The 12,341-nt window shown below is 37.3% G+C and overlaps 1 protein-coding gene across 1 annotated transcript; it reads left to right on the top strand.

Annotated features, from left to right (window-relative positions):
* The first annotated feature begins 10,429 nt into the window (after positions 1-10,429).
* On the top strand, positions 10,430-11,623 carry LOC149790720 (protein CFDP2-like). The gene has a single exon (XM_089973253.1). It carries the CDS (start codon positions 10,430-10,432, stop codon positions 11,621-11,623), a length of 1,194 nt encoding a protein of 397 aa, XP_089829379.1.
* Positions 11,624-12,341: the final 718 nt, after the last annotated feature.

The following is a 12,341-nucleotide window of genomic DNA, read 5'->3' as shown; positions in this document are numbered from 1 at the left end:
ACTAGCCAGTATCATGTGAACAAATAATGGTAGTTGCAGCAGTGGGGCTAGAACACTATGCATAATCATATAGTTATCGTTAATAAGTAAATGAAGAACCTCATTTCAACAGATAATTATATAAATGATCAACACAATAACATGGATACAGTAAAACAAACACGTATCTCATGAAAAGCAGCATATAAATCGACTGAATCAGCCTGCTGAATGATGGCGACCATTATTATCCTGTGACCTATTAGCTTTGAAAGATTCATTGTCCTTTCTGGTATTCTCTAAATAAATCTCCTTATGTTTATATCGCCAATTGACAGGTCATGAGAGAATTTGACTGCTCACGGACTATGACATACATTGTATAGTCACAGAACATGTCATGCTTTTGCCAATTAACAGAGTATTACTCGCTTGTCTTTGTATGTCAATTATTAACCGCCATTCGTACTCACGATAACAATTCCTTGCACGTATATACGCATTTTATCCATATTTGATTTTTCATCATAAAATTCCACATATATAGACAGAATTGGTTATTTTTCTGATGTTGATAGTTTTTTCTCCTCTTTTCAATAGACGTGCACATCGAAGATGTCTTATAAATAACAAATGAGATTATGGATACACTTTCCAGACGTTGTACAACTTGCGCATTTATTAAATATAACTATGCTAAACTGACTTCGTTTGCATTAATGAAGACAAAACGCTAATAAAATTCTGATTGCCGATTCTTAGTTGATGGCAGCATCACAATAATGTAACAATTTTAACCAAAGGATATTATTTAGATGTAAATTTTATGCAAATATGTGCATCTTTAATGTCAGTAACCATCACTGTGGACGATATAATCGAATGAAATAAACTGGAATTAAGCTATTCTCAATACAAATTAGCTGCAAATTGATTGTTCAATAGATGGAGGGCAGAACTTGCGCATTCTAAGCACATAATATATCAGAAAAGCATACGCAGATTTATCTGAGCATGAAACGCTATAATTCTTGTACAAATGCTGATGACCATTTACAACAAAGTGTTTCGACTAATACGAATATTTATAATTCCGTCAGGTCTCCAATTGGGGTGAGGTTGTTTAATATCAAATGGGCAAGAAGGTAATTTATACTGGTATTATTCAAAATTAGATTTCTAGGTGTGAATGTAATAAGGAAAATATTTTCACCTACTTGTCAATTTTTATTTTCCAAAATCAGAATGTTGTGGCCAAGGTATGTGATTTCATTCATTCTTTCACAAGTAACTTATGTCTTGTAAAACCGGGACTACTCATTCTCCTAGTTGAATTTTGTTTTGTAAAACCTAGAACACCCAATTCAATATCTTTAAAATTTTAGAACACTTTAGTCCACACATATACCTATCCTAAATTTTATCAAAAAATATTTAAATCCCCACCTTCCTATCATTAGCCTTCAAGGCCACCATTAACTACTGAATGACAAATAACTTGAATAATTAATATGATACAAATAACATAAAGTATGAATATTATACCGGGCAGGAAACAGAGATTAAATTTATTTATTATATTTGAAAAATGAATAATTTGTATGATCGGGTCATTCGTCAAAAAGTGACACAGTTAAACGCTTTAAATCAGCACATAAATACACGTAATTAAAGCAATATTTACTGCCTTGGAAATGTCACGACAGTTTCGTTTTAAAATTAGAAGCACATTAACATTAACATGTTTTAAAGATTATTTCCAGCAACACAAACAATTTGCAATGAATCTTATTCATCTTCGTTCCTGTGAGACTATAAGTATATAGAAATGGCTCGAATTAGCATTAGTATTAATATGCACCTTAGGAAAATAAAGCCAAGAGATTTGTTATCATTATCGTAATTTAGCATAGCAAATTAAATCGTCTATCTAGTTAGGATATGAACCGGTAAAATAAATATGATAGTTTTGCTCAATCAGATATCATGGATAAACTCGTTCTTAATACAAAAATAATATTTGAGACAACATTGAGCTTTTAACAGGAATTTTGTTTTAGCTTCGGAATACATCCCTTTTTTTGGTAAAAGACTAATGTAAACTTATTCACTGTGCATAATAATATGTGAATGATGGCAAGGAAATTTCATTTGTAAGTTGAACAATAATACATACCTACATGGTATTAGTCTATGTGACCCCCCCCCCAACAAAATAGCATAAATCAGTAACAGTGACTTCACAGTTAATTAAATTCTTTATGACAAATGCTAAAATACGCTAACAAGAACATAATTTAATTAAACATGTAATAACTGACATAAATTAGTTATGTATTAAGGTAGATTCATACAACTGTTCCAATGATATGATACAAATAGTGTTGGTATTCAACATAGAAGCATATAACTGTAACAATGATATAACAACAATAGCGTTGATGTTCAACCGATGAATATAAACACTAAAATTGTTTAAAAATAAAATGACTTATGTGCTTTCCGAAGTAAGCTATTTTTCATTTAACTGATAAAGATGAAAGTCAAATATTCAAATAAAAGAATATTAATTAACGAAAGGCATCTACATTTAGACATATACAACATAAATGTATCTATGTTTCCAAGCTATGAATCACCACTAGCTGGATTTTGTTAAATCCTACAATATCGAAATAGATAAAACCATCTACAAAGTGGCTGCCTTTCAACATGTAGTCATGTTAATGACTCAATACTGGAATACCTTTATCATGCAGCACAATAAAGGATACGTAAACAAAATACATAATAAAAGGAACCTAAATAAAGACAATTTTAAAGAAATTAACCAAATAAGAAACTTAATTTTTTGGACAATGAAGCTAAATATCAGGTTAGATATAGCTTTGCAAATACTTGGGATTCCATCAATTTATTTGTGAAAGATGTTTAATTTCGCAACGTATGCACATATATGATGTATATAAGGATCATTTTCGTCGTTGCTTTGCTTGAAATGTTTCTGATTTTGAACAAAAGGACACATTCTTTTACGAGTGAAACATGCAATATTCGTTAGCTAGCCAAACCGATTAAAGAACGACATTTTGCTAAAGATAGAAACAAAAATGAGTTACCATACGACAAGGATATTCAATTGAATAATCCTATAAAATAGTTAACACGAATACTTAAACAAGCGAATTGCGCTAGCTCCTACAACCTGGAACACAACAATAAAAAGCCAAGAATTATATAAGTTGCGTTAATGATCCTGCATTTATAATTATAGATCCTGTCATCTTGATAACTACTTTTACGGTCGTTGACAGTTGTGTGTAATCATATTATATTTACGTGTCTCATTTTCTGTCGCTTGACAAATTTTAAAGAATTTGCTGTTATAGTAATTTTAGGACTTCGATATGTATTTCTAGTTTTTTAATATATACAATATATCTGATTTTCTTTATACAAACTTTTGTGTCGTTTTTCTGTTTGTTGTTATCATTAGTACAGTGGGTAATGACTATATTCCTTGATTGTCAACCGCCTATTCTAGTCTATCTTTAAAATCTAATATATATGACTTAAATATTATAGTAAAATGTGCATCATTAGTACCATCCTTATTCACATCAAAGTAATTGTCAAAACCTTTAATTATAATATCCTTAGCATTCACTTGCAATGCGTTTAACCGTATAAACGGACTTAGTTGCATATGCTATGATATATACTTCAGAACTTAAGTTACGTATCATACGAGACTAAATATTTTGATTTTATTCATAGCTTATGAAATAACATAGCTATATTATATGAAGAAACTCCTGTTTCATGTTAGTTTCCCTCAGTAATTACTTTCACACATTTCTCCAATATTCAACTCATCACGTCCCATATTTAAATTTATGTTTATGATCACATTAATCATCGGCTGGTTTAGGATCTCCAAAATATATCATGTAACCAGTTAAAGGTTTATCTTCTACAGGGCCATGATGAATAAAATCGTTGCGTGTTTTCCATATATATGATGCTTTACAAGGGTTTTAACTACTTTTATCTCCAAGTATACGCGGAACCTATGTACAGACTATAGTACACCTTTGTCTGATAAATATGAATAAAATATCCCACGGCACACAAAATCCATACAGCCCACCGTAAATGATTTTCCATAAAATATCAAATCACACTATGACCTGTAAATATTCATTGCGTTACGTCTCTGTGGTATTGAGCTAAGTAACAGAAGAGAGTGAAAACCAACAAGTTTTGTAAATTTAGGCAAAGAGTTTATTTCCCTAGAATACAAAATCAAAGTTTAAAAAGAACTTACAGTATTGTGATTTAAGTCACAAATAGTCATAAAGGTCTATCGTAAGGAGCAATGTATAAACTTTCAACCGTATTCCAGTTGTGTTCCAAATAGATTCCGATGCTGAAAGTGTTGATGTGCCTGAAGTTTTGAGCATATGAATATGCCAATGGCCTTGAATTTGCCAATGTGTTAACAGTCTTTTCATCTATCACAATGCTATAATCCAAAATGTTCTTGACCGAATTCAATCAAATTCCAAGTTAATAATTTAATTCAATAAGTATTATTGAGCACTTTGTAATCCCATTGAGGGATAAAATGAATTTGAAAAAAACACCACTCCAATTTAAAACTAAACAACAAAAATACCAATTCAAGTTAAGATGTTACGGTAGGAATGAGCAATCCTAAAGTAAACAACTTTAAATACTTCACCAATTAACCTAGTTTGCAATAATCATTTTCTTGAAATACTCTCCCATTTTAATGGAACATTGCTTTTCAGGAAGTTCTAAGGTCAGAATCAAGACTGTATTTGTAACTGAAACTGACTCAAACTTATAATTAATAATTGTTTAATTATTTAGTCAATAATCATGGGTCTGTATTAACTATGTATTATGCAGCTTACATAATACATGTCGCTGGACAGGTAGGCAATCAACGTAATTTTGGACTAAATTCATTTAATAAATACGGATATGCATGCCATATAATCATTGTGAAAAGACAAAAAAAAAAAAACAATACAAATTAAATATACAGAACTATCGTATCATTATATAAAAATTTTCAGGTTCATTTATCTTCAATATTTATCTTTCCGTATACAATATATATTATGTGTATATTCTTATTTTATTTCTTTCCGACCTTTTGTCAAAATTTCTAGAGATTTTACAACTGGAGCGATCAAATGAGTTACAGGACAAGCAAACGTTACACTGCTTTCTAACATATTTTACAAATTTTAAATCCATTATTTTTTATCTATGCTATTTGAACTGGTCAGTAATCTTACTGGCTATATCTTGCCTATTTGAAACTATAAACAAATGTAGTAACTTGTGAGAGGCGGATATTCCACATTATACCTTTGATAGTTCAGCCGCTACGTTGAAACATTTTATTTACATTGTTGTTATTCAGTTATGTACAATTCTTATTCAGCTTATCAAGCAAACATGTTATCATTTGTAAGTATTAACGGAACATTACTGACTTAAATTTGTCATAATTACTAGAGGATTGATTTTCATCGTCTGTCTGATGAAAATGCTGAACCGATTGACTTCGAACTCTTAGATAACCATATAAATATTTTCAGATATTAGATTATATAATGCAATGATTTTTTTATATTTTAGATTTATGGTTGTATATCTAAGTTTTACCAAAATTAAGCTATAGAAGATTGTCTAGTTTTTCTCTCAACATTATGGAACATTGATGTGTTTTTATTTTAATTTAATTTGGGAAGGTTGTTTGGTGTTTTGCTTTTAAATATCACTGAAAGGCGAATTAGTGCTTGATTTTAATCTGCAGCATAGAAGGCTCTGCGGCCTAGTTACTTGTTTAACATGGATTATATGAGGTTGGTGGTCAAGGCTTTGTTAAACTTTAAAGTATATGAGTGTGCGTAACCTATCTATTAAAGTTTGAGGATAAGATGGAAAACATCCTGGCCTTTATAATTTGTAGTATGGAGCATGTTTGCGTGGACTAGGTTAACTTTTAAAATTGAAGGACATGAGGGTGGGTGTGTGGCCCAGTTTTTGTAAGTTTGTGGATATGGCGGTGGTGGTATAACATTTCCTCGATATAATGTTGGTAGCCTAGATTGTTCTTTTAAAGTGCAGCACATAAGCAGTATTTGTATTGCACTACTCTTCGATTTAGCGGACGGGAACGTGGTGTCATAGGTTTTACGGACGAATAAAGAGTATGAAGGTTAGTATGATGCTCTTGTAAGATTTGAGGATGGAAAAATGGATGTTCTAGGATTTACAATAATTATTTATCATCGGGTGGTGTGCGCATTGGATATTACTATCTGAAGAAGAAGACAAAAAAATGATAGCCGGTGGATAGCCCATGACCTATGTCATTTAAAATGCTAATAATTGAACGAAACATTATTAAGATAATATGTAGAAAACTAGCACAGTATATTTTACACCTTCACTCTTGTATCCTTGTTGAAATTATTTCCATTATCATCATCAACATCAGTCTTCTTTTTTGCCATCACCATCACTTTCCTTCTTCATCCTGTTTTTCTTCTCTATGGAGGCTACACAAAAGTCTATTCGGATTGATCACGTCGCATTTTTGGTCAAGATATTTTGGGTTGTTTACTTCCGTTTGTAAAAGAAAAGCCCGAGGTCCCAAAACGAAAACGTACAGTAACCTATTTCAATTATCATTACCTAAATACCAACTTTGTATTACAGTTTGTCAAGGAACTACGGGACAATTTTCAACACTCAACCAAGAAAAAAAGATATCACCCCAGGATATTTAGGGATGAACCATGAAGAAACGTGCTCTTCGTTTTATGTCGTCATATCAAGGAGTCATGCCTATTCAACTTCAACTGGAAATAAGCCAGCATCGTGGGCGTTTAGCTTCACCTATCAATTGTGAAGCACAATAGTTGTATTATAGACGGCAATTATATCAATATTTTTAGACTCACCACTTATTTGATTTTGCGTGCAAGCAAACGATTGTGTACGTTTAGTGCATTTAAGACATTAGTGTGCTGTGTTAGAAGTATGAAACAATTACTGTTATAAGGATGTTATCCATGACGACAGTATTTATTTATGCAATCAAGCAATAAAAACAAAACGTAGCTCATATGGAGACAGTCATACAAATTAATCCATATAGCCACCATTAAGAATAGGTATGAGACATATTGAAAGTGGCAAACATTTTGATCTCTGGCAGTTCATATTGTCTACGTAGCACATAAATCTATAGAGGTATAATACATCCCCTGAAAGAAATTTGTGGAAATCTCTTTCTTATATGATCCAACAACATTTACAGGGTTTCATTGTCAGGATATAAAATGCCTAAAACGTACTTGAAATGCATTGATACGGGTAATCATGATGGCTTCTTTCACAAACGCAACCCGTGACTCGTATCATGTCAGTGTTTTTATTATAGACAGTTGAGTAAACACTGACTAGATGTTTCAAAATATACGAAATTCAGGACAAATTTTTATTCTGTTTTTAAATTTGTGATCATTAAGTGATATTTAAACGAAAGATTAAATGCCTCTTGCAGTTGTTTCCTTATTTACACAAATTTTGTTTTTCCAAGCCATGTGTTTTATGTGAAAATGTAGACACATTTGACGAATGGATATATATATATATATATATATATATATATATATATATATATATATATATATATATATATATATATATATATATATATATATATATATATATATATATAATGTAATGGTAGTCTCTCGAGTCGAGGAAGTCAAGTTGTGCGATCTCATTCGACGGTGGACGCGCATGTGGCTCCTGAGTCCAAATTCCGATGCACACAGGCGGTTGCAGGTGGGGCATGGGACACCGGTGGTTGGTGGTATTTGTGATACAGTTCTGTGACGTCTCTCCCGAGTTGCAGCAAGACGCTGTCGGCGGTCATCCTCAAAGGTGGAACAGGCTTTTCTGGTCAGCGCTCGCCAATGGCTTCTGTCTAAGGCAGCGAGCTCGAGTTGGAGGGGTTGGAGGTCTGTCCATTTGATATTCATCTTGAGGTTGTCTTTGTACCTCTTATGAGGGCGGATTTGCTTTCGGTTTCCCTGCGCTAGCTCGCCATAGAACAACTGCTTTGGGATTCTGCTTTGATCTATGCGGATGACATGGCCAGTCCAACGAACATGGGCCTGGATTAGTTTGGCTTCGATGCTTGTTGTGTTGGCTCTGTCAAGGACTTCCTGGTTGGTGATTCGGTCCTGCCACTTCATCCGCATAATGGATCTCAGGGAGCGCTGGTGGAATTGTTCCAACTGACTGATATGTCTTCGGTAGAGTGTTCACGTTTCACAGCCACACAAGAGAGACGTGAGGACAACTGTATTGTACACTTTCATCTTTGTTGACAGGCGTATGTCCTTGTGCTGCAAAACCTTGTTTCGAAGTCGTCCGGGTGCTTGACTGGCTTTTTGGATTCTCGCAGTGATTTCTTTGTCCAGGGAGCCGTCACTAGATATTGTGCTGCCAAGGTATTTGAAACTGTCCACATCCTTTAGCTGCGTGTCGCCAATGGTGATACAGGGTTGCGAGGGGACAGTGGTTGGGGCGGGCTGGAAGAGGACTTCTGCCTTTCCTAGGCTGATTGTGAGTCCAAATAAGTTGGAGGCTTCAGAGAATCTGTCCATGATTGCCTGTAGGTGAGTCTCTTCATGGGCCATGAGGGCACAGTCATCTGCAAAGAGTGCTTCAATGATGAGTCTTTCTAGCGTCTTTGATTTTGCAGCTAGGCGACGGAGATCAAACACTGATCCATCCAGGCGGTACCTAATGTAGATGTCAATGTCAAGGTCACGGATGGCATGGAACAGTACCTGTGCGAAGAAGAGGTTGAAGAGTATCGGAGCAAGTACACAGCCCTGTTTGACACTATTAGATGTTGGGAATTTCTCAGAGGGTTTACCGTCTGAGAGAATCTCTCCAGTCATATCAACGTGGAGGAGCCGAATGAGGTTGGTAAACTTCTGAGGACAACCAAGTTTCTTGAGTATTACCCATAGTGCGTCTCTGTTGACTGTATCAAAAGGTCCACGAAGACAGCATACAGATTCATGTTCTGCTCAAGGCACTTCTCTTGGACTTGTCTCATTGCGAAGATCATGTCAACGGTGCTGCAGTCTGGGCGAAAACCACACTGAGACTCGGGGAGGTTATCTTCTGACACTGCCGCAATAAGCCTGTTGAGGATGATGCGAGCAAGTATTTTGCCAGCTATGGACAGCAGGGAGATGCCTCTGTAGTTACTGCAGTCCACACGTGTGTCTTTATTTTTATGGACGGTCATGATTGATGCGTCCCGGAGGTCGTTTGGCATCTCTTCTTCCGTCCAGATGCTGATTAGCACATCGTGGAATGCCTCCAGAGTCTGTTCACTGAGAGCCTTGTACACCTCCGCTGGGATACCATATATATATGGTGTTCGGGGTGATCTGGGAAGGGTAGTACCTCTGGTGGATGGGCATGTCGTGCTCCTTCAGGAGTAGCGTGTCCATCTTTGGTCCTCACCAGGCGCTCCGCCCTCACCTGTGGCTCCAAGTAGCTGTTGCATGCTCAGCGGCCACACCACGGGCAACGGCTTCGACTGGCCGGCTAAACCAGGTAGAGGGAACCTGACGGGCCTCAAAAAACCCTCGGTGACTTAGGAGCTTGCCTATCCTTGCATGCAAAGCCAGTTTTGGCAGACTGGGCGGAAGAGATCAACTGCGTGATCTGAGGACAATCAAGCAGAGGTGTACAAGGATCCAACGGCCACGAAGGCGAATCTGCAAACGTTTTGTGGAGAGCGCAGTGTATGACAAGGCACGGAAGACGTCATAGCCATCTAATGCAGCCGAGGTAGTCCCCAGCCGTGACGAATCTTCGTACCACTGAGTTCTAGCTACCAAGGCCGAGAGAGTGAGGCTGTCTCTGTGCAAAGGCTGTTTCACTTTAATCTCCTTCACGCACAGGTTACGTTGTGCACCTATCATTCATCCTCATCGTCACACTCATTGTTCCTTACCTGCACCTACCAAAGTCCTACGGCGATGGGCGACTGGCGACGCAACAGGTGGAGATGACCACTGGGAGTTGTAGTCAGAGACCTGCACGTAGGCGGCCCTTGGACAAGTGGTCGTTTTGCTCTGCATCCAGGGCAGCAGAACAGTTTGGCAGCATCCAGGGGCGACTGAGCAGACCTTTTCAGGACGACGCTGCTCACCCTGAATAGGGAGAGGCCTAGAAAAGGTGGCCTAAAAAATGCTTGCCCTAGAATATCTGGCCAGCATGCCGCGGCTGGCAAGATCATCCATATCCACGGTCGAAATAATTAAAGAAAAAACTTATCATTGGAGCATGGAACATCCGTACTCTCATGGACAAAGAGAACGTAGCAAGACCACACAGGAGAATAGCTATAGTTGCTAAGGAGTTTTCACGCTACAATATTGACATTGCAGCCTTGAGTGAAACCAGGTTCGCAGAGGAGGGTTCTCTTACTGAGCTAGCAAGCGGCTACACATTCTTCTGGAAAGGAAAAGCCCAAAATGAGGACAGGATCCATGGAGTCGGCCTGGCTATCAAATCATGTCTTCTGAAGCAGCTTCCGGAAATGCCTGTTGGTATCAATGAGAGGCTAATGAAATTGCGAATACCTATCAGCCACAAACGCCATGCAACAATCATCAGTGCCTACGCCCCTGCCTTATCGATTCCAGCAGAAGCCATCGAGCAGTTCTATACCGACCTCAGCTCTGCACTTAGCTCAGTTCCAGCTGACGACAAGATCATACTACTGGGGGACTTCAACGCCCGTGTTGGCTGTTATTATGGTCGATGGAAAGGTGTGCTTGGCAAATACGGTGTCGGCAGAATGAACAACAACAGCCTGCTCCTACTGAGCAAGTGCGCAGAATTTAACCTCCTAATCACAAACTCAATGATCAGAATGGCGAACAAACACAAGAACACCTGGATGCACCCCAGATCTCGCCAATGCCACTTAATCAACTGTGTAATACTCCGCCAGCGTGATGCCAAGGATGTCCTCATCACCAAGGCCATGCGAGGAGCAGAATGCTGGACGGACCACAGACTTATCCGAACTACCCTACAGCTGCACATTGCCACTCATTACCTAAGACGTCCTAAACATGTGCGCACAGCCTTCAACATTGTCAAACTTCAGCAGCCTTCCACCAAGCTCAATTTCCAGAAGAGACTAGTTGACAAGCTGTCAACAAACGGACCGATATGTGGAAATGCCTCCGAAAAATGGAACAAGCTCAGGGACACGATAAGAGAAACAGCTATGGCAACCCTAGGCCCAAAGAAGCGAATCCATCAAGACTGGTTCGACGAGAACAACGATACCAGTGAGATCTGCTTGCCAGAAAGAACAAGGCATTCATGGACTGACAGAATGACACAAACTCCATCAATAAAAAAGACCGCTCCAAATTCTATCAAGCTGAGGCTCAGAGGGAAATCCGCAAGATGCATGACCATTGGTGGGAAAAGAAAGCTGATGAAGTGCAAAGCTATATATATATATTCTAGTACAACATAATACCGGTGCTAGAAAGATATTTCAAAAAGATATTTCAATGCAACAAGAATTCAGACAAATAAAAGACAGTTTCTGGAATGCAAGTATCCTGAAGGGACACAATAAATAGACACTTCAGGAATACCGCCAGAAAGACGGCAAAAAATGGCGCAAAATTTAGCAGCGCTGTTTGTTTCACATGAAATAGAAGAGATGGAGGCCCTAAATATAAACGGGAATAATTGATTTTTCCTTCTGACAACAAATGGGAACGGACCAATTCTGAAATGTGAGAAACTACAAGGGCTGAGTTTTGACATTATTGTAAGAAAACCAACACCTATCACGAGACAAAAAACATAAAACAGAAGAGATGCACATAATAGGGATACAATATGTCATACCGTTAGAAGTCACGCGTTTTAAAGTACACGGTGCTAGATGGGCCATTTATCAAGGTGATCCGATTAGGAGTGGCATACTATTCTAGAGACAGATAAGGACCAATACCCTAACATCAAAACCTTCTTACATATCCATCGTTTCCTCACAAAAACGTGAAAAGGTTGCATGTATCAATCAAAATGTAGTGTTCGGTATCACTAGACATACATCGAGAAATTGTGTGACATTTAAATAACCCAAGATACCGATATTATTCAACCCATACAGCTACAAGGAACTGACTTGACTATTTTTTCTAGAAGTAATCCTGAAGACGATAAAAACTGCTAAGCTG

The sequence above is a fragment of the Sinohyriopsis cumingii genome, chromosome 10 (genome assembly GCF_028554795.1).
Source record: "Sinohyriopsis cumingii isolate HCF-2022 chromosome 10, ASM2855479v2, whole genome shotgun sequence".
Classification (NCBI taxonomy): domain Eukaryota; kingdom Metazoa; phylum Mollusca; class Bivalvia; order Unionida; family Unionidae; genus Sinohyriopsis; species Sinohyriopsis cumingii.
This window is presented reverse-complemented; position numbering and strand designations above follow the sequence as displayed.